Source organism: Micropterus dolomieu, linkage group LG18, assembly GCF_021292245.1.
Source record: "Micropterus dolomieu isolate WLL.071019.BEF.003 ecotype Adirondacks linkage group LG18, ASM2129224v1, whole genome shotgun sequence".
Classification (NCBI taxonomy): domain Eukaryota; kingdom Metazoa; phylum Chordata; class Actinopteri; order Centrarchiformes; family Centrarchidae; genus Micropterus; species Micropterus dolomieu.
The window spans coordinates 28,293,174-28,319,560 of NC_060167.1; the positions used below are offsets into that span (position 1 = coordinate 28,293,174).

At 41.1% G+C, this 26,387-nt stretch overlaps 2 protein-coding genes across 10 annotated transcripts in view; both read right to left on the minus strand.

Moving 5' to 3' along the window:
- Nucleotides 1–1,364: 1,364 nt before the first annotated feature.
- On the minus strand, nt 1,365–17,969 carry ell2 (elongation factor for RNA polymerase II 2). The gene is made up of 12 exons (XM_046076587.1): nt 17,650–17,969; nt 14,445–14,492; nt 13,486–13,610; nt 13,209–13,372; nt 9,043–9,302; nt 8,432–8,556; nt 7,050–7,122; nt 6,299–6,974; nt 4,766–4,838; nt 4,349–4,520; nt 4,048–4,092; nt 1,365–3,874 (listed from the first exon to the last, which is right to left on the minus strand). The coding sequence occupies exons 1-12, from the start codon at nt 17,821–17,823 to the stop codon at nt 3,758–3,760; spliced, it is 2,052 nt and encodes a 683-aa protein (XP_045932543.1). The 5' UTR covers nt 17,824–17,969; the 3' UTR covers nt 1,365–3,757.
- A 3,767-nt stretch (nt 17,970–21,736) lies between these two features.
- Nucleotides 21,737–26,387, minus strand: part of LOC123956832 (globoside alpha-1,3-N-acetylgalactosaminyltransferase 1-like) — a 4,879-nt gene continuing 228 nt past the window's right edge. The window contains exons 1-5 of one of the 9 annotated variants that reach the window (XM_046029300.1): nt 26,186–26,260; nt 24,950–25,123; nt 24,754–24,795; nt 23,759–23,821; nt 21,737–23,375 (exon numbers count right to left, since the gene is read on the minus strand). In XM_046029300.1, coding sequence (XP_045885256.1) covers nt 22,417–23,375; nt 23,759–23,821; nt 24,754–24,787 — 1,056 coding nt within the window. In that variant the 5' untranslated portion in view covers nt 24,788–24,795; nt 24,950–25,123; nt 26,186–26,260 and the 3' untranslated portion in view covers nt 21,737–22,416. Of the gene's footprint in view, nt 23,376–23,758; nt 23,822–24,753; nt 25,124–26,185; nt 26,279–26,387 lie in introns of those variants that run through there. The other 8 variants (XM_046029297.1, XM_046029299.1, XM_046029302.1 and 5 more) reach the window with 8 other exon arrangements.

Here is a 26,387-nt window from a genome sequence, read left to right on the forward strand (position 1 = left end):
TCAGGTGAGTTTGCTGGCCAATTAAGAACAGGGATACCATGGTCCTTAAACCAGGTACTGGTAGCTATGGCACTGTGTGCAGGTGCCAAGTCCTGTTGGAAAATGAAATCTGCATCTCCATAAAGTTGGTCAGCAGCAGAAAGCATGAAGCTCTAAAACGTCTACCAGAAGTGAAGTGAAGACGTCTGGTAGAGACTGGTGCGTTGACCTTGGACCTCAGAAAACACAGTGGACCAACACCAGCAGATGACATGGCACCCCAAACCATCACTGACTGTGGAAACTTTACACTGGACTTCAAGCAACATGGATTCTGTGCCTCTCCTCTCTTCCTCCAGACTCTGGGACCTTTATTTCCAAAGGAAATGCAAAATTTACTTTCATCAGAGAACATAACTTTGGACCACTCAGCAGCATTCCAGTCCTTTTTGTCTTTAGCCCAGGCGAGACGCTTCTGACGCTGTGTCATACGTCTGTGCGTGGTGGTTCTTGAAGCACTGACTCCAGCTGCAGTCCACTCTTTGTGAATCTCCCCCACATTTTTGAATGGGTTTTGTTTCACAATCCTCTCCAGGGTGCGGTTATCTCTATTGCTTGTACACTTTTTTCTACCACATCTTTTCCTTCCCTTCGCCTCTCTATTAATGTGCTTGGACACAGAGCTCTGTGAACAGCCAGCCTCTTTAGCAATGACCTTTTGTGTCTTGCCCTCCTTGTGCAAGGTGTAAATGGTCGTCTTTTGGACAGCTGTCAAGTCAGCAGTCTTCCCCATGATTGTGTAGCCTACAGAACTAGACTGAGAGACCATTTAAAGGCCTTTGCAGGTGTTTTGAGTTAATTAGCTGATTAGAGTGTGGCACCAGGTGTCTTCAATATTGAACCTTTTCACAATATTCTAATTTTCTGAGATACTGATTTTGGGGTTTTCATTAGTTGTCATCAAAATTAAAAGGAATGAACACTTGAAATATATCAGTCTGTGTGGAATAAATGTATACATTATACAAGTTTCACTTTTTGAATGGAATTACTGGAATAAATCAACTTTTTGATGATATTCTAATTATATGACCAGCACCTGTATATGGACACTATATTAAATTTCACTTCCTGAAGCAGGTGATGTTTTATTCTTTGTTGTAGGTTGTATCCTATTACGTATACCATATGTACAGCATTTATGATAGTGTTACCATCAGCATGCCAGGACTATTATCTAGTCAACATTCCTTAGTCAACATAAAAGTAGCATGAATGCAGTATTTCAGAATACACACATGTAGCACAACCTGTGTTAGCTTTGATAAAACATCTGCTTCAGTTGTAACAGAAATGACAATTTCAAGGACATACAACAAAAGACATTTTCCAGGTAAAACTAAGTAGATTTTTATTGAAATGTCTTGTACATTTTCACATGGGCAGGATCAGATCTCACCCACCAATTCACTTGATTTTCAGTGGTTTCTCATATCTCAAAACACTGCCATGGCATTTTGTTACTTTATCACTTCTTCATTAAGACTCTTGATCAAACCTCTTCACGCCTTCCTCCCACCACAATGAGGCACGTAATGCTAATGCTAATTCATGTTGATCAGACCCCATTTAGGATAATCCGTTTTTACATAAAGACAGACATTTTTGGAAGGCTGAGTGTACACAGGTGACAGATAACACCTTGAAAGCTGCATGTAAAGCCCCGGCCTCAAACATAACTTTGTTGGAGCGGCCCTTTCTGACTCTTAATTCTGGGAAAGGGAAAATAGGTAGAATAAACCAAACGACTGGACCCCGTAGCCCACAGATGTAGTTAAGTAATAAATCCCAAGTGGAGCCTGAACTCGTCGACATTTTTTATATGCTGTTGTGACACGTCCGAGATACAAGTGCTGATTTTTCTCTCCAAAATAACTTGAGACAACGAGGAAGTTTGTAATTACGCTAAACTGATCGTGACAGCTGAACAAAAAAAGCCAGTCTGCTGCAGAGACTGACTATCTGACATCATGTCACAAGCAAAATATATTCCAGTATTAATGTCTCATTCAAATTAAGCCCCAGTCAGAAATGTTACTCCACAGATGCAGTACCAGAAAAATATTTAATTTTTGGCAAACATTCTAACAGGTTTGTAAACAATTTTTCCCTTGTTGAAATAAAGACTTTTCACAGAAGCCATTCATCCATCCATCAAACTAAATCGGTATCAATGTTGTAAATAAAAATGCTACTCTGAAATTTTTCACTGCTCTTCAGAACTCAAACTGAGAATCAAATAAATTTGACATTGTAATACAGATTTGTTCTCTGGTGGATGATGAGTTTTCGCTTCTTCCTAAAACAAAAAACACAGAGTGTTTGCCACTAGAGAAGCTGAGGCGGTGGGAGCAGTCCTTTCCAGGGTGTAGAGATGTACCATTCTGGAAAATAAGGATCTTCATTATCTCTTCAATTAAGATCAGGTACTGTTACTCCAGCCAGGTTGATCCTGAGTGCTCTGGCTGGTCAAACTCTATAGCAGCTTTTTTTTTTTGCATTTTATGTTTCTCACTTTTTTTCCCTCCACTTTTTTTTTTTCCTTTTACCTGTTACTCCACATAATTCACAACCATACGAACACACACATACAATTTGTAACACTCCTTCCAGAATTAACATCCAGCTGTCCTCCACTACTTAGACATGCATGCATACACTCTCACTCACACACACACACACACACACACACACACCCCTCCCCAGTTACCAGGCAGTTATAGTTCCTTTGTGTGGCCTGTGGACCCCAAGGGTCGGCCCATCGACATTTCAGAGTGTAAACACCTTAAGGCACCCATAATGCACCGAGAACACTAAACACTGTTGGTGCGGGGGAATACTGCCCCCTACTGACAGGGGATTATACTCCTTTAATTACCCCACCCACACCACCCCGCGTCGCCATTACAACTAAATTTACAATCCATGCACACATACGGTTCTTGCTTCTCAATCAGCTCAAGTGATTTCTCCTGCCCGTCTCATTTCCTTCCTCCTCAGCATCAAACGCAGCAACGATACCAACGTGTTGAAGCAAGGTTAATCTAGTACAGTTCTAAAAGAAAGGCAATGAGACAGGAGGGACATCTTTGCCAAATGAGATGACATAATGGATCTTGCGTGCAAAGTGGCTTCACAAAGTCAAAACACGTAAGGCCCGCGGTAACTTTTTTGCATTGTTTTCAACAAAAGTTAAACGATATATCATCTGCGGACTCTTCTTTTGCACTACGAGTCCCAAAATAAATAGATCTCCCTCTCTTTATTTTTTTTTTTAACTTAAATAAATGTCAATATTTTCTCTGATGCTCAAAAATACTTTTTTTGTTCTTTTTTTGCCTGAAGTCCTTCAAAAGGTTAGAAGATTTCCCCAAGCCCCTTCACACATGCAGGCAGCCCCTTCCACTGGTATGAAATTCCACAGAAGCTCATTGAGGGAAAAAAACAGACCCCACAGAGAAAGCAGAAGATGTGGGGTAAAGTCAAAAGTAAGATGTTCAAGATTACAGGCAACAATGAAGCCAGTGGAATCAAAGATCGGAAAAGAAGGGAGGAATGAAGGAGGATGATGGGAAAAAGGGAAGGGAGAGGGGTTGGGATGGGGCTATAGTGGAGGCAGTAACTGAAGGGGTGTTAATAAATAACAGCCGGTTGGACAGCCCCTCCTGGTTCGAAACTCCGTTCTCAATACTGATTAGTGAAGATGTGTGCTGTGCTCTCAGCACCAGGCCTGGGCTCTGCGCTGGTCAAAATCAGCTATTAGCCGCTTGATGTGTGCCAACTTGTTGTGCAGGTACTCGCAGCGCTGCTTCTCCTCGTGGTAGCTGGGGCTGTGCTGTAAAAACACACACACACACATATATATATATATATATATATATATATATAAAAAATATCAGACTCCAACTGTCAATCCAGCAACAACTCCTTCTGTGTGAGAAACAATCCATGTTTCTGTAGTCTATAATAAAACCTTCTTAGCAAACAGAGGTCTTAGTATCAACTCACTTGTTTCATCTTTTTGTACTCTTTCAAGACTTCTTCTTGCACTTTCTGTAAAATTAAAATAATCACTTTTAATGCAAATCCACATAATGTATTATATTACAAATAGCATACCTTCCATTCGCTAACTTTGTAACAGGAATAAGCAAGGGAGAAAATGTTGTGAATGTTACATCTGGCTTACACATAAGTCAAACCTTTAAAGCTGTACGTGATCTGTCTTATGACATTAAACATTCAAACTGGAATGTGGAAGTGACAGCATCAGTGTTAGTACAGTGTATTCCAGCCTTTTTGATATGACCTGGTATTCTTTGGTGCCAGGTGCCAGCTTCCGGCACTGGGTGTCCAGCTGGGTAAAGTGGCGGGTGATGTTCTCCACGCGGGCGTGTAGCAGGCGATATTCGTCATACTCTGCATTGAAGTCATTCTTGTAGCTTTGTCGCTGGTCTGTGGACACCAACGGCGTGTACTTGCTGTGAAAAAGGAAACTTAGCTGAAATATTCTTTTGAAAATGGCTACATGTTGTCAGCTGGCTGCACAATTATCGATTATTGCTACGTTTCCTGTGTCCAAATGCACAAGTTTGTGTGAGCTCTCAACATCCTGTTTAATGATCAAATGCTTCAAACTGTCAAATGAGAGACCTGAAAAAGAGGGTCACGCTGTGGGAAAATGGGTTTTGGATTGGGTTGACTGAGGTATATCAAGATTACTCACACTACATAGTCAGGAATCTCAATTGTGGAGGAGAATTCAGTGGATTGGATTGGCTTCTCTTTATCTGAAGAGTCTGAGGGGAAAAGTCAAGTGTTAAGAATGTAAATACTGCACTGATAATCCATAACACACAAAATCAACACTCCCGCAAGAAGCCAAAAATAAAAGAGAATGACACTGCATTTTTTAATTATCATAATGGGGCCTCAGAAGCCTTACAAAAGTGATGACTAAATTGTTCAGGTAGATTTTTAAAAATCTATGTTCTCACTTGTTTTGCCCTTTGATGCTTTTGTATTTTGTAGCAGATTTTATATGAACTAGTTTTGGTCTGATATATTCACCAAATACGTTGACACTGAAAGGAATACACAGTAAATGATGTACTGAAATTATATGTAAGCACATTATTGTGAAAGCCTGCAACACACAGACTGAGGAAGCACAACAACATTATCAGATAAACCAGATATAAAGACCAAAGTAAAGCGCTCGGATCAATGCCTCGGCATGATCAGACAACATCCAGGGCATTAGTGTAATCAAAGAGCAAAGTCTGAAAGACAAACTGGCTGGAAACTTGGACAGGGGAGAGGTGTCAGTCACTAGCAAGACATGCATATGCCCACTGAAGCGGAGTTCTTAAAGTAGGACTTTAATGTATTTTTGCTTTGCCATTGTTTTCAAACACGCTGTATTCGAGACTTTTTTTGTTTGACTTTGAGAATATAAACATCTCTTCCAGTGTTGTTGTTATACTCTGAAGAGACAGGAACTTTGCTTTCGAATTATCAGAGTAAAATTAGCTTTGTATTTTTATGTTAAGTTTCCTTACCAATAGGTGTTACTCCTACAACACTTTTCTTGACAACATTAAAAGATGTTTTAGTTGGTAGAGTGTGGGAGTCTCGTTGGGAGAGTTGTATGATTGATCCCAACATCCTGTGGATTTTTTTTTGTCTCTCTCATTAGACAAATTGATTATAAGGACACTCGCATGTGCTGCAGAGTGTGCGCGCGTCCCGGCGTTTGATCTGCATTCATAAACCTATTCATTGAGTGTTTATCAAAGCTTTGCCAATCACAGGAGTCTGCTCTTATGGAAATGTGTGGGCTCTTCAATCAGAACAATTAACTACACAAGGCTAAAATGCTACTTAATTATCTGTGGTTTGACACAATGAACAACCCCTTTTCTATTATATGTAGTGAATTTAAATCAGTGTTATTATAAAACAATTTAGATTAACATCTTAAAGATGTCCCTTCAATTAAATTACCACACACTGATTAAGTAATTGGTCTATTTATACTAATGGACTTCATAACTTAAATGAAGAAGAAAGTACTGCATGAGAGCAGAGTAAACAATCATTTAAATATAAAGAAATGTGATGTGCCAGCTGCAAACTGTTTGATAGTAATTTGAGGTATTTTGGGCTGTACATGGGCCAACATGCAGTGAAAAAGCTGGTATGGTCATTTCAGTTTTAAAACATCTGGTTCAGTGATGCTGATAAGACAGAAACACACCTTTGTGAGGATTCTTGGCGATAACTTCTCTGCTCTCATCCTCAGGACTGCGCCTCTTTTTGGCTCTACGAGACTCTTCAGCCTGCTCTGCTCCATTAGGTGGACTTCTGCTGTCTTTTTCTGTCCGTTTCCCTTTGTCCCTCTCTCGATCCTTCTCTTTGTGCTTCTTGGATTTCTTTTTAAACTTCTTGTTGGTACTGCTAGACAAGGGAGGGCTGGTGATGACAGTGGAGGTGACTGTGAGTGAGGTGCAAGGAGGAGGAGGAGGGCTGGGTGAGGCGGCTGGTCTGGAGACAGGGACGGGGTGCCGATAACGGTCCTGCAGGGTCCTGTCGGAGGAGAAGGGGCTGGGTGAAGGGTCTCTGCAGGAGGAACTCTGGTCCATGGGCAGGTCTTGGGTGCCACAGCCCTCCGGGGTGCTGGGTGAGTTGGAATTAGAGGCTGGGCTCGGTTGCTGGTGAGAGGGTGCAGGAGGGTGGGACGAGATGGGGAGATGGGTGGGAGGACCAGAGGTGACGTTGGAAGGTAGAGATGAGCGTTTAGAGCTGGGGCTGCCCTCATCCTCGCGGCGGTCAGAGGAGGATGAAGACACGGCAGGCCCCCGATTGCTGAGGTGGGAGATGCGGGCTTTCTTGGGTGCCAAAGGATCGATGAAGTCAAATTCTGGCTGGCGCTTCTGGAAGACAACGAGAACTTTAGCAGAATACTTCACTGTGAGTGTGTGTGTGTTAATGTGCATTTGTCCAGATACCTGAGGGGATGTGGGGACACTCTCTTTGGGAGGGCTGCTTGATGAAAGGGTCTCAGTAGGAAGACCTAATTTGCTGTTGAAGACAGGGAAGAGTGGTGTCAGTGGGGAATGGTGTAACAGAAAATAAAGGGCACATTAGCATTAAGCACTATCATTACACTAAAACCTGCTGAAGAAATCGGACTTCTTTTAAAGCACTTGTTTGCAAAGCGTTCTTATTTTAAACTCACAGCTCATGTAGCACACAAGTTATTAGTTTCACCTACCCCTTTTCTATACCTTCCTTCAAACTAGGGCTGGGGCAATTCATTGACATAATCAATTACAAAAATACGTCATTTTGCATAACGTGCGTCGGCGCATCGCTGTCGTCTCTACACAAGCATGGTCTACTAGAATAATCAGCACGAGGAGCAGGTCTCTGTTGATTCTCTTAATGTTTCTTCATTGCCCCCATGTTAAAAGTTATTTCTACACCGCAGCGGTCATGGTAATGTAATGTCACACCACGTGTGATCTAATGTTTCGCCGTTTTACATTTGCCAGTGATTATCTTACAGCATATTTATCGGTGGTTAAATAAATCCATGTCATTTTTTGAGTCAACTTTTGATTGTTTGCAACAAAACTGCTTAGGACACCATTAACTGGGACATAGTACAATATCCAATAATGAATATTACAAAATCTGTAAAAACTTTCCAAGTGCTCTTAGAGTACTAATGCAACATCATATAGCTACCTATAAGCCACGTGTCCTCTCCCTACATTAATATGGGGGTAGACTAAAATTTTACCTAAAAATGCGATACAGTCCGACACCACCACAAACTACAGCCCCAAGACTTGGCCCACAGAGAACAGAGTAGGATCGCATGAAACTGTATATTCGTGTCTATGATTTTTGCCACCACGTTTCATGTCTAACACAACAAATGAATTATTACTGTAAAAATAAAAACTTGTGTACTACATAAGCTACTGAATCCTTTAACCTACTCATCAAGTAATTACCCCTGTAGATTTGAAAAATAGTTAATAGCAACTAGTTTTATTGTTCATATAATATGATGTCATGGTCACCTTTAATTCATGTTAGTTACAATGTGCTCAAATGATGGCAAGTTTTCACCCCACACAACACAGTGAAAAAAAATATTAAGAAAATAAACATTTGGATCCACTGTAACTAACAATTCAGAGGACAGTCACTGTAGTGTGTGAAGGAGAACAGAGCCAACTGTAGTAACAGCTGCCTTTAGGGCTACCACTTACACTGAAGTGTATTTACACAATATAATCTGCAAATGTTTTATTGGTTCAAATAAGACTGTATTTAAGCTTTAAGTGAAATGATAAACATCTAACAGGCCATTCTGTACCGAGCTAGGATCCGGTCAACCTGGGACTTCTCATCCTCAGAGTAGCCAGGCCAGTCTCGCTGGACATCACGATAACTAAAGTCCTTCAGTGAGTATGTGTTGTCTTTGGGGTTCAGGTTTGCCACCTGTTTTGTGTACACACACACACACACACACACACACACACACACACACACACACACACACACATTAAACTATGTCAGCATGAGAAGTACTCAACATGTACAGAAACTTCATATTTCCTGTGGCTGCCAAACATCTGCGCATGCAAATAATGTTTAACGATTAAGTGGCTTGTTTCCTGTCAAAGTAAAGGAAGGCTTTACACTGTGGACCAGATTTCCTCAGGCAGATTTGTGTATCTCACGGTCAGGTTTAAAGAAGAGTAAGGGATGGTTGGGATCAAATTGGGCACTTGAAGAACACAGGCCTTAGTGTAAAATATCAGCCTGTGTAAAAACAAAAGTTATTACTGCTGGATTTTTTGGTATAATAGAGGATGTGCAAATACTAATCACTGGGTCACTTCCATTTTAAGCTGCTGTCTCATTATTAACAAAGCATATTATGGCATTCAAAAAAGGCCACAACACACAGAAACCTTTCGGTACCTGTTGCAGGGTGGTCCCCAATGAGTTTCGGTCCTTCTGGTTGATACCGTCGCGCTGCAGACGGGCAAGCACTTCCAGCTTCTTGTAGGACCTCAGAGCCAGCAGGTGGACGATGCGGTCCCGAAACGGTCGCTGTGATACCGGGTTATTGGAAAGGCACTTACGAATAGTGTTGGCTGGGTTGATGGGTGTGGACCGCTTGCGCTCTGGGACCACCTCTGGGGCCGATAACACCGGCTTACGGATATGGACTTGCTTTCCTAGAGACAGGAGGCAAAGACAATGTCAAAAAGCCCGTTCTTCTCATAAGAGTTCAACATCGTACATTTTTACATATTTGCAACAATCCTGCCACCATCTTCAACCCGCTTACTGAAGCCGGTCTCATATATAATTACAAACGCACACCCCCATCCAATGATAATAAAAACAGGAGATTGATTCCACCAATCCCCCCCCCCCCCCCCAACATTGAATGCCACTGTAATCAAAATGTGCAGCTCTCATTAAAAAGATACAGACAAAGAAAGTTACAGACTGTAAAAAAAAAGCCCCTTTGCATTAGAAAAATATGGTTCTCACTCCATACCAGCTACTACAAGCTCCTGTCCCACCCCTTTTCTCTACGGCTCCTCTCATTTCCCAGTTTCTATCTGGGCCAGTGTATGCAAATGTATCCCCCCACAGCCAAGAAAAACAGGTGAACAACTTGTGATTACAGATGGGGATCGCTACCCGGTTCTAAAGAGGACCCGGTTCCAAGCTTTCTCAAAACCCGAAAATCAATAAGTTCCAAATTTATCGATACTGCTAGCTGGTGTCCTGTCGTGTCGTGTCGTGTCTTGCCGTTAGCATAGTTAGCCATGCAGCTAGCATTCCTACACTAGCTGACTTTGCCTATCTTAAGGCAGAAGGCAACAGGGATAAGTTGAACTGATATTGAGGATCTCGAGGAGGAGGATGCAGGCCGTTTCATAATTAAAGTGGGCCAACGACATCTCTCTCGCTCTTGTTTTGGCTGCTCAGGTGGCCCACAGAGCAACCTGGTGCTCCCAATGGCCAGTCTGATTAGTTTTTTTGTCTTATTCATTCGGAATAACAAGATCAGGCCCCTGTGGTAAATGAATGGGGAGAGAGTCATAACTGCACTTTCAATGGTCACCGGGACATAAAAACTGCAAGTGTAGAATCAGTGAAATCTGATAAAAACAGTTGAAAAAGTTTATGACTTTGCCCCATAACTAGCATCCCCCCCCCCACACACACAGGTTATCCTTCTACTACGAAGTTTCATGACACAGACTTCATTTACGGCTCCATCCAGAATGCCTTTGATGCCATGAGCTCATCCACTTGATTGCTTGAACAACTTCTATGCTAACTGACGTTATGGATACAGTCAACATATACAATATACGTCTATAAAAAGGCACCCCACCCATATTGCAAGTACTGCAAATCAAATATGGTGCTATTTCACACACACACACCTGCTCCTCGCTGCCACCACAACATCTGAAACTGTCACAAACCTCAGCTGTGCACTGACATCTGCGGAACAACACGACTGGCTTAATACGTTTCCCTGCTTGGCTTTCATGCGGGAGGCGCGGAATATGCGCACACAACCTCCATCTTTGGTGTTATGGGCATTCACCATAGAATTCTATTCAAGATTATTGAAGTGGTGTGTCTCTTTCCCTTAAACAATCTCTGTCTCAGAATTAAGACACTTATAGGAAAGAGGCAGGAGGAGGAAAGCTGGGGTAGTGCGGATGGGGCATCAAGTCCACTGTGGCCTCAGGGCCTATCATTTTTTTAAGGGGTATAAGGACAAACTGAGGGGGCATGCGGCAATAACTGTCATAGCCCCGTGAAATTCCTGCCCTGAACGTGGCTAAAAAATGACTTGAAAAACATGGCTGTCTGACCCAAAGTGCTTGGTAGGTTTCTTAGAACACACTTGTTTCATGAATTCATATTTCACTCAGGCAACTACATAAATAAAATGTCAATACAGTTGTTAGATTGAGTATCTAGAACTTGTATTGTTCATAAAAACAAAAAGGGAATGATCATTAACATTATATTTTGGTGGTTTTCTGTATGATATTTAATTTAGGATATAAATCTTACACAGAAAATTATATATTACCAATCATAATAATTATGTTGATGGAGACACCTGTCACCTGTCTCCAAAGTAGAAAGGGTCTGCTGAGCCTTTTTTTCTGCTTTAGTACACATCCAAATAAAAGTTAAATTTCAGTTTCATGTCTCTTACTTGCATGGTCTCACATATTTTCCCTCATAATCTTGCTTGGAGTTAAAAAAAAAAAAAAAAAGAACAGTCAAGTCGTTAGCTTCGTAACTGTCATTTAACCATTAACACTATAACTGATTTAAAGTTAACATTGTAAGTATTATAAATTGTGGGCCATAATATTGACACTTGAGACAACCAGTGCTTGCTTGCATATGAATAAATAGTGACCACAGGTTGTTGAAGTTTTGAGGTTTCTGTTTTACAAGCCTGCAACATTCAATACTACAAACTCCACTGCGACAGTTCCTGACCTCCTGAAACATACTACATCAGGAGCTGGGACAGGAAATAAGCCACAGGTGCTAAATTTTGTAATCAGCCAAAAACTAGAATCCTTCTGCACTGTGCATATACGGTTACATTTAGGCTACCATTGTTATAAGGCTTAATGGACTTTTTACACAAGGATGAAGATATACATTTTAGTAGTAAGTCAAATCTTTGGAGAAGAAAAACAAATAGCTTGTACATATTTTGAAATTGTTTTTAAATTCTTTGAGGTCTTCAGGGTTTTGCCTTCAAAAGAGAATTATGAGGCGGCTGCCTCCGTCAAATTTGGTCCCGCCTTCAGCCCTCAACAAAACTCTTGACGGGGGATTTCATGGTAAGCACTATTTTCTAACAAGCTATGCACTTTGTGGATATCTTTTATTTGTATCTATAATTGCAGCATTATGCTGATGTGGTGATGCTGTATCGTGATCAGCACAGTGCACCCCGAATGCTACCAATACTTCCAGAGAGGAAGAAGATTTGATGGCAACGTCTTTGCGACACAGCAAAAATAATTACTAAAGAAACTGCTTTTCCATGTTGTAAGTAAGTTTTATAAATCGCCCCAGGCATTTAAAAATGCAGTTGCAAATGGCGTGTCTGCGTTTGCCAATGCTGCTCTATGCGCCTCTGTCTTGTACAGAGACTACAAAGCCAGGTAGCACGGTACACATGTATGTGTGTGCATGTGACCAGGATGATGCCACCTCTGCCTCATTTTGAGCCAGGAAAAACCCTAATCTAGACGAGTGCTGACAGTACTTCAATTTTAATTGTCGCCCTATATTTCTATTAACAGTCACCTCACTTAAATCTATAATCCTTAGTAGTGATCAACACAGACCATAAAAATATTTTGCATCCAGTGCTCTGTGGTATGTTAGATTTTTGATAGCCAAACCATTTCCCTATGATAAGAGACTGAGTGACGCTACTCTTCCTTTGAGTTTCTTTTACTTCCATGCTCATTTTCCCCCCCATCTTTACCATACTATCTTGGTCTGACTCTAAACAAAGCGTCATAACATATTCATTGTGAGCAAGTATAAACACCTCAGCATTGTGTGGGCTTGTCTGTCCCGTCAGGCAGATGTCGTTAAGTTAGTCTGTGCCTTGAACCTGTATTTGTTGTGTAACACAGTCGTACAACAAGTTTCTGGCCGGCTCAGTGGACAGGAAACTGGTCTACATGTATTTATGTTCAAGTCCAAGTTGTAAATCTTTGCCAAGTTATAGGTGCTAAACGCAAGCAGAACTTAACACATGTACTGTATCATTTCCTATGAGTCAATAAACTGAAATAGATTAACCTGCCACCTTTGGCCCTTAATCAGTCGGACTGCTAATCTGGAAAAGACTGAGACGGCAAAATGGCTTAGTCACTTGCAATAATGGCTTTGAATGGGGTCAGGCTGTCAGCTTTCACCTATTGAATCTCTCAAAAGGGACCGAGTTTGAAAAGAGAGGAGAGGTGTTGACAGTACGTAAAGCTATGCTGGTGTCCGGGGATCCAACCTGATATCTGACTGTGGCAGGTGCATAAATGACACTTTAGTGGGGGGCTTACCTCTGTACTGGCCCCCAGGCTTGATGACTTTGGTCCCACGTTCACGTGTGTCCTCCGCGGCCTGGGTCATGCGTTCCCGGGTCACCTGGTAAGAGTCATTAGTGGCACATACTGTGACCTTGTCCTGCACCGTCGCCAACAATGCCAGGTGTGAGGCCCCTGAGCTGGAGACAAAGAGGGAGCATGAGAAAGAAATGTGAGGCAGAGAGGGATTACCTTCTAGCAATGTGTGGTAAGACAGCAACAGTTGATTCAGCTGACCAGTGATTACCATTACCTTGACACATACTGATGGATGCACTCAAAGCTTCCCTGAGGGTTGTCCTTGCCCACATTAGACAGGTAGAAATCAAAATTGTGGAAGGTGTCAGAAGAGGAATTGGTCTTGGGAATTTTAATGCGCTGTAAATATTCACACAAAAAAAACAAACAAATGGAGAACACAACTTATAGCATCTATTGACATCGGAGTGGTTAATTTACAGCATCGTTATAAAAACTGCTCTGAGCAATGTTTAAACCCCTTCAAATTTTGTGTCTACATCTGAGCTTTGGGTTTTGATGTGAACAACATGGGAGCTAGCATGAGAAAAGAAGGTATCTGAGGCCTAAGCAGCTAAGGAGAGGCTGTATGTGAGTCATGTGCGTCATGGAACACAAGCAGTGCAAAACACAGTTTATTGGCTTCAGATGGGTCTGAAATTAGTCTGTGCCTTTCTGGACAGTTCAGTAGACAGTTTGCAGAGGGGACACATTATTAATCCTAAATTAATGAAGAAATCAAAACTAGCTTGTGCAATGACCATCTCCAGAGATCACAACATCTATTCCAATATACTAATATGACTTACTATCTTCTGGTGTCTTGTTGCCTATTTTGCACACTATTCTTATACCATGATGTGTGTATAATCTAATCATTCAAATAAATACACGGGCCAACAGCGGTGACATAGATAAGTGTAAACTGACAGTACTTGAGTAATTGATTAAACTTTAATTAGAAAGAGGCAGTGGTTTTATTGGTTTTAAAACAGTCACGTGGGGGGCATCAATGAATACAACTAAGCAAAAACAGTAAATGAACAAATTTCTTCATAAATAACTTGTCATTAATGGATGCAAAATTAAGCTTGCAGCTAACTACCTCAAATAGAACTAGGGTTATATTTATTCCACATTGCATATTGTAATGTGAATTCCCAATCAGTCATCTTAAGGGGGTGGGGTACTTACCCCTTGGAGTCCTTTGAATTGTATCGTTGGCCGCACAGAAGGTACATTCTGAAAGCAAAGAGAATCAACAGTTAACCCCTACCAACACTTTATAAATGTAAAGGACTATTGGGAGAGCAATACCAGTTTGGTAAATAAATAACAGCTACACAATGTCGAATTAAGAAAACACCAGTCCTAGAACCTGCAGAACATGTTACAGTATTTAACTGACAAAAACACGGACAAACAGCAGAGCCTTAGGGTCCTGTCACACAGAGCATACCTAGTTCTGTCGAGGGCTGATTGATAAAACAACTCACGTTACAGCTTCTGTTAAACTTAAACATTGTGGCGGCTGCAGCCGACAGCTAGCTGACATCCACACGCCTTCTGTGCTTGTGTAAGAGAAAATAACTAAAGCAGTAATTTGTTAACAGTGAATCTGTTAATAGTGAATTGAGGATGTCTCTGGTGCAGGGTTGCAAATTATTTTTTTCCTTCATCTTTAATCTCCAGATTATTTGACCAATCAATGGATAGTTTTTTCGGTCAATGAAATGTCATAAAATTGCTTTAATAAATTCCCCTAACAATTCTCCGAAGCCCAAAGCTTTGGCATTAGCTTTAAAAAAAAAGTTAATATCAAATCACTTATCAATATTGCTGCTGGGGGTTTTTTTTGTTCCTCATCTGGAACGTGCTGCAGAAACCATGAGTGACTGTCGGCCACAAATACTTGATGACGGTCCACTGCCAGCCAACGTTCAGCTCTGCATCTCTGAGCTCTTAAGTTTAAATCTACAGAGGAACCATGTGAGTCAACTTAACCTTATCCTTTTTTCTTTTTTTTTTTTTTAAAAGAGGTTAAGAGGTAGGTAAAAACCGCTCTCGCGTTTCTGACCACAAACATTGGAACTTGGACAACACTCAAATACAGCTGGTAATGTGAAGACGATATTTTCTAAATGTCTTTTGTTCTGTGTAGGTGCAGGCTTTGTGATGGGCGGCTACTTTAAACATAGGCAACAGCCACATATATGCAGTGGCTGATTTGGTGCAGTATAGGTTAGACTAGGAAAGCATAGGACTCCATGCTTATTCACACAGCAGAAGCCAACAGGAGAGGCAGTTGGCTAGATCATACACTTGTTGCATCAATTGGTTTGAGTGGAATCTGCATCTTAATCAACAACAGCTTCTCTAATTCCTGCACAATAAAACGTGCTTGCTAACTCATACATGAAACAAGACGCAGATAACTAAGGGCAACGTGTCTACCTATTTTTTTTTTTTTTTTTTTTTTAAGACTGAAAGAACCATGTCATCGTTGTTAAAGCTAAGCTACTCCAAGCCACTGACCAACTCCCTCCCCACTGTCCATAAATTCACTCACACACTGTTCTGATCACATTTCACATCACCACAGAAAGACAAAGATAGCCAGCTTCCATAGTTCGATGACTGGTTGAGCTACAACACACATTACTGAGAGTGAGAGAGAAACAAAAAGCAGGCAGTTTTGGCTGCTCAGTCAGCAAGAGATGGCAGGCTGCCGTTCAATGCAGCGCACAGACCGACATTACCACATCCAATAAGGTTGTAGCATGGGCTGTCACAAAAGAATTCATTCAACGTAGTGATGCCTCTGTTTGCCAGTTTTCAGAAACAGACAAAATAATAATTTTAAATTGTGCCATTTATCCACATGTTCTAACACTCTGAAGACAATCCCTCTTTATTACATGGGACTGATAGTGAGCGGATGTTTCACATACAGGGGTGTGGGTAGTGTGTGACATACAGGCAGACACACACCATGTGCCATAAAAAGCAGTCAGAGACCTCTGAACACTGCAGCCCCATGCTAAGCTACAGTGCATCAGCCCTGAGCTGAGACCTAGGCCAAGCCACTGTCTTATGTAATAGGGTTGTTGTTGGCAGAGTTTAGGTCAGGTAACTTGTCTTCGGGCCTCTGCAGTCTCCAGATTAGTTCACCTGTGTAGGCTATGTAGCGTCTCAACAGGATTACACTATTTGTACAGTTCAAGATTAACTAGTTGTATGTAATCTGCACACAGGTATGCAGCAATGCACAATAAGCACATTCAGTTTCAAAAGCTTCTGGATGACTGGTGTCAAGCTGTGCCTTTAATGAAGTAGGCTGCTGAGAGATAAAAAGCACAGGAATAAAATCACACTGATAGCAAGAGCAATTATACTATTCTCTTTTTAAAATAATATATAGGTTTTGCTGCTATCTGATACCATATTTTTGAAACTGCTGACTCTTCGCATGCAATTTGAGGTGAATGGGAGTATGCAAAAAAAGAAAAAGATTCAGCAATTTGGCAAACAAGACCGAATGAAATATTTGTCCCGTTTAACGTTACATCTTTAAGGCACTTGCTCATATACATCCTGTGGCTAAAGTAACGTTACAGTGCGACAAGTCGTTTGACTGCGACGTTTTATAATTAAAAGTTAAATAGCTAACTTAATAATACAAAGGAAATCCTGGCTGTGAGCTTCATATCCCTGCCAGGTTGTGGTGTTCGTTTTCTAACTAGCTAAAACGTTTATAGCGTCAGCCATATGGCAAGTTAGATGCTTGAAACGCCACTATGTTACCTTGTTATCAAGTTACATTAGCCTTTATTTATCTGCAACCTTTTATTTCCACCCTGCCACTGAGGCAAATACGACGTCGTCGAATGAAAGTTCATGTTAGTTAACTAAAGTTCAGCTATCGTGTTTAACTCTCAGTTTACAAAACGTTTGCGGCGACCAGTGTATTCGTCCATATGAAATGATCACTTTGCTAATTTGGTCAAAGTAGCATGAGTTTGACGAGAAAAGAATGGACTTGGTCTGTCCAGCCCAGCACAGGGGATTTTGACTAACGTATGGTTAGAGCTAACGTCTGCTAATCCGACTAACGTTACCTAACTTTACCAACAGGTTTTCTGTGTTAAATAACATTTGTCAGTTCGTGAAACCTGGCCAGAGCGTATGGCAAAAGCCTCATTTACCTTCTCCATTTGATTTATTTTATGACACAAGACAAATGTAACGAAAAAGGCACGCAGAACATCGCTCTGTCAACAGCTTAGCTAACTTTGTAGCTTTAGCTGTGCGTGGCAGTTAGGCTTCCCAGCAGAGACAAGCTGTGTCAGTCCGACAGTGCGGCTCATTTTAACTGCAATAAAACGCTCCTTTCACTTACCATACAATTTTGGTGGCTCTCTATCGCTCTCAGTGCTGTCTCGGTCAATTTGACGTGCAGTACGGTGACTCGGTCTGCGCTCTGTTGGCCACAATTTAATCCGTATCTCCCATCCTCGGAGAGCGCCGCCATCTTTACCAGCCCTCCACCATCGTCCCTTTGAGGCTGGAGCATTTAGCAGCCCAGGCTCCCTGTGCTCACTCTGGCCCGGGGAGGGACTACAGCTGCTGCCTGAAGGGCTGACAATAGTGGATTGGTCTTGACTAGCTAGCGTGTTACTTTTTCTCTTTTCCAGCACAGTGAAGTTACAGTACAGCATGTGTCATTGTGCTTTAGAAGACAGTATTGTGCATAAGCAGTGTACCATGTTTTGGTTTACTTATGCAACTAGATTTTGCTACCTATTTACAGAACCAAGACTGCACACTGCCCTATTTGGTCTTTAAATGCCTTATTAGAGGAACAAGTATGGTAACTTGTTTCCCTCTCTCTGTAGGACCAGAGCCTCTCTCTCAAACACACGTGTACCTCTAGGCAATACTGCCTGCTGTGTTTTGCTGACATGGTAGAACTAAATCTAGCCTACTGAAACTGTTAAAGGTGGCTTTTGTAGACTATGCTGCAGTGTAAAATCAGGTTTGTTCAAATACAGTTTAGCAGACATTGCAATAAATATCAGCACTTGTAATCTATATGTACCACATGATTGTGAACTGCTTTGCCTATTAGACTTGTATACATTCAAAACTGCTGGCACATATTCTTCCTCTTTCTCAAAATAAGCTGCCGAACACAACAAGCATAGTGTGAGGTGAATAAACTAGGACAAAATTTCACAGCCAACTACTTTGTCTGTATGTTGGCCTAAAATCTCATTTCATGTGGTTCCTTTAATGATATAGTGTGACATCAGCACAAAGGGCACAAGTGTGTCCCCCCCTGTGAGCTGCACCTCCACTATCTCGCAGTGCAGTCCCCTTGACCTGGTGATTAGGGCAGCATGTTTTGGTGTGGAGTAGCCTCAGGCAGGGTGGGGAAAGGCATGTGTGAATCCAGCAGATTACCAAAGCTCTTCACCCCACCCAACCCCCTGACATACACGGATGCACACAAATACATTTGTGACTTCTTGCACATTAACCCGTCAACAAATTAGTTCTTCCTATTTCTCAGAATAAACTGCCCCACACAGATATGCAGTCAATTCCAAGATGAATACATGTGCAGAATGTAAAATCTGAAACAACATTCATCCATGACCATTAATGTCATTGATTGTACTCCTTGTCTATTCAACAGTTGTTCAACACAACCATTTCCTGTATTGTTCCTGCTCTTGGTTAAAAGAGCTGCCCAGGTTTGTCTGATAGGTTCCCTGCTGTGAAAACAATTAAATAAAGTCTCTGGGGTGGATAGGACTCAATTTTAAAGCTTTTATGTTTACAGAAGCCCACCTCTTCTGTAAACACAGAAGTCACCTGATGGAAGCTCAAGAGCAGTGTGGAGAATAAAATCACACACCCTTTGTTTGAGGCTAAACATTAAACACAGGAAGATATGGATTACTTAACTGGGAAGTTCTTCCTCATACATTGTTTGCTGTGAACATTGATCACTGACAGTTTCATCTCTCAAATGCTCAAACTCCTCCTCATGTGATCCTTTATTATATTGTAAATGAGTTCAACTCCAACAAGTAGAGCTATCAACACCCACTAAAATCTTTACAGAATCCAGTCTTTCTCACTAGTGTAAATATTCAAAGGTTGTTTATGCAGTGAAAAAAAATAAAAAACTTCAAGCTGATGAACAGAACTGTTAATCTTTCTTGCTCAAGAAGTAAACTGCTTGTCAAACTCTGCTGTTCTCTGTCTGGTTATATCTTCAGGTGTGTCTGTTGGGTGAAGTAGCCATTTGGAACTATGTTTGCACAATAAGTCTGTTTTGAAACACCCTGGTATCTGCCACTTTTTCACATAGAAATGGACTCGAACGCCATTCAGCGCAAGTTCAAAGCTGGTAATTCAATGGCAGCTGGGTTGAAGAGTCAGACATCACACTGTATAACACTTAATCAAATCAATTAAAGTATATTTGCATTTAGATGTGGGAAAGATGTAGCAGATAAGAAACTCATAATAGATATTTGCATAACTAGAGAACTACATTGGTTCAATATTAAAGTTCACCTTGATGTGTAAAATATTTACAACACTGTTCATATAGCTTCCTGTGTAGAAACTAAAGTAAAGGGGAATTAAATTATCAACACTTACTCGCAGGTGAGTAATTGCACTGTCATCAAAACGTCTCCAGCCGTTTCATTTACCTGTAAGTGACCTGTAATTGACACTAATAAGCAGGCATGGCAGTGGCACAGTGGCTCATTAGCTAGCACTTTTGCCTCACAGCAACATCCTGGGTTGGATTTTATCCAGATGCTGCAGCTTCTTGCTTCAGCACAAACACATACAGGGCAGGTGAACTGAAAGCTCCGAAGTGCCTCTTGGTTTAAATGTAAATCTGTATGGTGTTTGCCAGTCTGTGGATGCAGGTACAGGCCAAAAAACATGTGCATTGTTCCCAGGTAGTCTCCATGTTCTTTGGCCTAAAACGTACATGACTGTGCAGCCAGGAAGGCAAGCTCAATGCATCAACTTTTATAGTATTATATGTCATAATCAGAAACACTCTTGTTCAAACTCTTGATGAAAATCCACCTCACTATATGGCTGTGTTCTTACAGGTTTACTGTCCCATTAGTGGTTTAGCCAAACTGTTTCTTTAGCATCAAACCTTTATAAATTACATATCTGTGAGACAATAAATTACGCTAAATATTCACTGCCTGAATGTTTCTGTATAACGTTTTAATGTCCCAGTGTGAGCATGGCTGCTAATAGTGAAGGGCTGTCAATAATATGTTGGCCTTGTATTTAGAAAACAATGTGCTAAATTATCACCAAATACCAAACACATTCACATAAAACACAAAAAATCAAAAAGACAAGAGGAAAAAGTTCAACTCGGAGCTCATTGTTGGATCACAGAGTTAGCTAGTGATGGGCTAATAGTTTTGTTTTAAACCAACAAACACACAGAGAGTGCTGACCATTAGCAAAGTAAAGAACATTAATTTTATTACACAAGCTGGGCCTTATTAATATTATTTTTGGATAACATACCTACACATAGGTTAGCATAACAGTGTAAGCACCACTGTCAATATAGAAACAGCTGACTGAAAACTGCTTTACAACAGGGCCAATGAAGCTAAGGAACTACAACAAGACTTGGAGAGCTAAGAAAGGTGTGTTTAAATTTGTTCACACAGGAAAAAACACCCCCAAACAGAAAATGATGAACCCTAACCCTTTGCATTATGACAATTTCACTTCATCCCTTCTGTATAGCTACAGCCTATTTTCCTCTTCATCTGGACAAAGATCGGCGATCTTCCTACACATTAAGATTTAATGGCTGATAATCATACTGCCTCTTTTTCCTTGCTTTAGGTTATGCTGCTGCCAATAGGCAGTATGGATCAGGTAACCTATGTAAAAAACAACCTTTAGGTACGTGACTGAGGCATTCATAACAAAACTACAGCAAATGTTTTGGAGCATCTGCAGATCAGATTGTACTATACAGTATGTGCATGTTCATATGTGGAGGCAGGATGTTATGGGACAGAAGGACTACAAAATATTAGGCAATTTAGTTTTTTAGTTAGAATTTAATCACTCTGAATTGACATGTGAATACTGACAATAGGCCCACATGAATACACCTGTGTGAAAAAGCAGTAAAAAAATGTACTAACTTCAGTAAATATTTTTTAGAAATTATTGAGAATTAGATTCAAAAGATTATCTGAAGTTTACCTTCAGCTTCACTAAACGTGGCGTTCTGGCTCTGAGGACAAATTCTGTTGGCAGTGAGAAAAAGCCATCTGCTGCTGTTTAACCCTCCCATTAAAACACAGCACACAAGAAAGAGAAAGCCAAGTGGGAATGTGGGAGCATGTTAGTGTGTGAGGTAGAAAGAGAGACGCAGACCCACAACATAACAACTACCAACACAGGTCTTTTGAGTTTTACTCCAGCCCATAAAAGTTTTTAATGATTGCTTTAATACACCGAAACCAGTTTCATCGATTTGAAAATGATTATAGCTTTTGCTAAGTTTCACATGGTTGCTTCTATGCACATGTAACCTGGGGAAATAGCATCCCATATCCATTTTCCCTCCCTCCACCTGGTATTGAAAGACCTTGAAACAGCAGCTTTTCCAGTTAATGATTGGCCACTGCGGGGAAAGTGTGCACTTACACTGTTGACTCTTATCGCTGCTGACCACAAAGCCACTGGAGCAAGCTGACATTAATGGAGGGAACAGTGCTTTGTATAAAGAGACAGGTCAATTTCTTTTTTGTCTGTTGTGGAAGAGATAGCAGGCACGCAGAGATGCTATTCACACAAATGGGTCTTTAATTGACAGCAGATTGTGTAGTTTGCTTCTGTGTGATTAAAGGCTACATTCACTGGCCAGAAAATGGAAATTATGAATTGAATAAAGATGATTGGAATGTGTTTTCTCTTCGTCTTTTCCCTTCCTCTCCTGTCCTGTCATAACACTCTATGCTAATATTCAAGCAGAGATCTTCTTCAAATGTAAACACTAAAAACAGTAGTAGGAGGGAGATCTACGTCCGCACTTTATTGGGTTTGGCCATCAGAACTCTCCCGTCCTTCTTTTTAAATTGATTCAACATCTGTGCACCTTTCTCTCCTGCTTATTGTAAGCTTCACATTGTCTTCCCAAGGAGACTAGCCTCTGTACAGGCACATCAGCAGCCAGGGGTGAGTCCCACCAGCTATATTCTGGTGACAGTATACAGGTCGGCCTGTGGTCGATCAGGTAGCGGTTCAGGTAGCTCTCCTCGAGACCCCTGGCCATTACCCCATTAGCCTGGTCCTGCAGAATGAGCAAAGAACAGGCTCGAGCAAGTCTGTACATCTCAGAAACCAACCCTCCATACAACTCAGAAGTGTAGTAGTAGTCTCCTTCATCCTGCTCCACACAAGCTGATGAGACTTCTTCAACTTCGTAAGGAAATGCATTTCGTGGCATCCCATAGAGCTCTGGGTGCAATGTGGCCACCAGGTCTCCTAGGATTTCCTCTCCCACAGGGGCGATAAACTCCTGATCGATGTCAGCGCAGAAGATGTATTCAACCTCGTTGCCAATTCGGTTTCTGATGGCATCAGCAAGCAGGGCCATCCGGCGACGGGTTAGCCTGTCCCACCCAGGCAGCTCTGCAACAGGAACCACCTTCAGCTTTCGATCGGGACCCAACTTGATGGGGGGATCCAGAGGACGGGGATTGTCTGTGAGAATGTAGTATGTGACCCTCTGACCAGGGAGAAAGTGGGTTTCAGCTGAAGAGATGAAACGTTTGACGAATCGGGCATAAGTTCCAACCATAAGGGCCAGCAGACCTGTATGGATTTCCCGTTGTGCAAATTTAGCCCTACGCATATCTGAGTTATGGGTGTCACCCCACACTAAAGGACCACCCCATGGTGTCTCCAGAGGAGTTTGTGGTGCTGCTACCTTGACAAACTTCATGCCTGCCATTCCTCTTCCCCTGTCCATCCCCAAGGCATGAACTATAGGATGAGGTGACTCCACACTGACAGCAGCTTTATGTCCATGGAGGAAGTCTGAGGGGGCAAAACATTGTTTTTATTTTTACACCAAACTAGTTTTTCTGTGTTGTAGACACCTTTTGTAAAGTGTACTTTTGTAAAGCTCAGATCCAATTCAATTCAATTTATCACAACTGACCTAATTTAAACTACTTTTTAATGTGCATATCTGTGTCTGGAACATTTAGAAGAAATTTTCTATAATTATGATATTCTGTCACAATTAAGACAGAATGCAAAAAATAGATCTTCCTGAATGGGATGGGATCTACTTAGCATGAAGTTTAAACAACAAGTTTTTATTTTTACATTTACTTTGCCGCTAGAAAATTCTTCTGTGAGCATTTAGTGTCCCGCCACAAAGTGTTAGAATAGAACAAATTCTTTTGTACACTTACATATGATAAGAGACAGGAGAAAACAGTACAGGACCAGCTGTACTCTTGTCACTCTGACTGGTCCTGTTTGAAAGACAAACACACAGATGTATACTCTTCCAGTATGCACATTTTACATATACATGTAAAGCCGAGCTCAGTAGGGAAAAGAACGTGTAGCTAAGGAAATATCTCCCTGTGTCCACCTGTGCTTGCAAAAACAATGTAATCTTTAAAGCATACGCAATGTTTATAGTCTGCATACATATGATATAACTTACTTGGCCAAATAATGTGTATGATGCTGTAAAATGTATAAAGTAGTAGTCAATACAATCTAAACAAAAGACATGAATATGTGTGGGATGTATTTAAATAGTTTAACTAAAATTAGAATTTGACTCAAATATTAAAGCAAGAGTACGGGACATTTACACATAAATGAATGTCTGTTACATTCAAGCCCTTGCCAAACGAGTTCACCCAATACTAATTAAGACTATCACTGCCTGGTAAATCTCTCTGTACTCGCAGTATACCTGACTTTTTAAAATCTGGTGTCTGTGGTGATGTTCCAATGCTGCAGGGTGAGCAACGTAGCCTCAACAGCAGCTCAGTATGACAGAGCCTACATGTCATAAGCAATGAAATTTGTGTGGAACCAAACATTTGCGTAAATATAGGTGTTTTCCTTCATATTCTCCACATACTATATGCTGATGTGCAAGCTGTTTTGCCAGGTTGCATTTGTCCCAAACCTGTTTGTTCTTGAATTAATCAAGGACTTGTTTAGCCTTCCTGGACATATTTTAGGATTCAGGTTAACCTCTGAGAAAAGCTTTACAAAGCTATTTGCACTTTATCCTGTCTGGCTCAATCCACATTTCCTTGCTGTTAAAGCAACTGAGCTTTAACCGAGCATGTACAACGGACACAAAATCAATGGCAAGTGAGGGGAAAATAGCCTGTTCTGATGTATGCAGAAGTGGTGAAGCAGGGGCTGAAGTTGTACTGACCTGTGGGCGTCTTGCAAAGCTGGAACAGCGCCATACTGTGACCTGCTGATGGATAAACACACAAACCTTTGTCTGAGGCCACTATTTTTGCCTAGAAAATCTCAGCTTCTCGCTCTCTTTCTCTTCTGCTCACTCTGTCTCTTCCTGGAAATGTGCAGTTTAACTCACTGTAGTCTGCCAGTGATTATTTTCTTACATTGCCCCCTCTGTATCTCTCTTCTCTTTGCTTTTATAATGTTTTCCACTCCCCTTTTCTTCACATATCTTCTTCTATTCCCCCTCACTTCACCCCTCAGGCTTTTGCAGTATTTAGTTTCGGAGAACAACCAAAGCAACCAGATGTGTGTGGAATTTGGGCAAATGGGAGGAGCTGAGGAGTGGAGGATAAGACACAAGCAAGGAAGGAAAAGAATTAAAAGATTAAATTACACATACAGTAAAAAGAGAAGTGGATTTTTAACATTCTTTCCTCCGACTCATGTTGGAAGTATGACGATATACATTAGACAATAGGTAGTCACTCCAAAACTCCTGGGAGAACTCAGTAAATATTTTACTCAAATTCATTCTTCCTGCAGAAAATGCCAGATGGCACATCTCAAGTGTTTTATAATCCTGTATAGAGGAGAGTTAGTAGGAAGTAGACAGACATAATACTGTATTATCAACCAGGCTTAAATCCAGGTCAGCATGGTGTTGTTTTCTTTCTGTCCACAAGGTGGAGGCACCCAAAAGGAAATACAATGGAAGAAGCTATTGTACATCAACAGGAAACATAAGGAGATAACATGCCACTCTAAAAGGTTGTAATATATATTAACAAACTATAAGTCTATGTAAAATGATTATCAAAACTGGGGTGGAGATGGAGCAGTGGATAAGATATACCTTTTGTGTGAGTGACCGCACTGTGACAGTGACACTTCCACCAATGTGTCCCTGAGCAAGACACTTAGTTGCTCTAGAGGCGTATAACCTCTGACATACTTAGCAATCGTAAGTCAGCTAAATGAATAAATATAAAAAGGATGATGAAAGACATAGTGTCAATGATATGTCTTTATGAATTAAAAAGCCATGATAGGGATCTCTATCGCTTAGTTACTGAACTTATGTTTTAAAGTTATTTGAGGGTTTTGTTTCATTAGATTAAAGTCGTTAAAGTGAAGAAAAAAAGTTTTCAAGCTTGGGGACAATTGCTGATTGTAAACACTGCAGAAGTAGGCTACTGAAGACAAAAATGTGCCTGACCACTTAAAAGGCTGTTATGGATACTTAAAACAAGACGTCCACAGGCATGCTAGCGCCACTGTGGACTGTACTTAGGCACAGCAGTACTTTGAGCTAAATGCTAAAACCAGCATGCCAAAATGCTCACAATAACAAACCGCGGTGAAGTTAGTTTTAAGTTGGATATTCGACAGACACTCACCCAGGATCCAGTGACGGCTTTTTAGTCAGTTCACCCAGTGACGGTTGTGTAAGTGCGGTTAGCTCACCTCTGATGGCTCGCTTTTAACCAACGGGGGTTAGCTTAGGGACCATCAATAAATTACAATTGTGAGAACAGTGTTATGGGAAAATCATTATTTATTTCAATAGCTTCCAAGTCATGTGACACAGGGATTTCAAAC

Excerpts from the sequence above, each read along its gene's own strand:
- ell2 (XM_046076587.1), bottom strand. The coding sequence starts at position 17,823 with ATGCTCCAGCCTCAAAGGGACGATGGTGGAGGGCTGGTAAAGATGGCG. Across the intron at positions 4,093-4,348 it reads CTGGCACCAAAGAATACCAG|AAAGTGCAAGAAGAAGTCTT; the intron begins GTCATATCAAAA and ends TTAATTTTACAG. Across the intron at positions 3,875-4,047 it reads AGTACAAAAAGATGAAACAA|CACAGCCCCAGCTACCACGA; the intron begins GTGAGTTGATAC and ends GTGTTTTTACAG.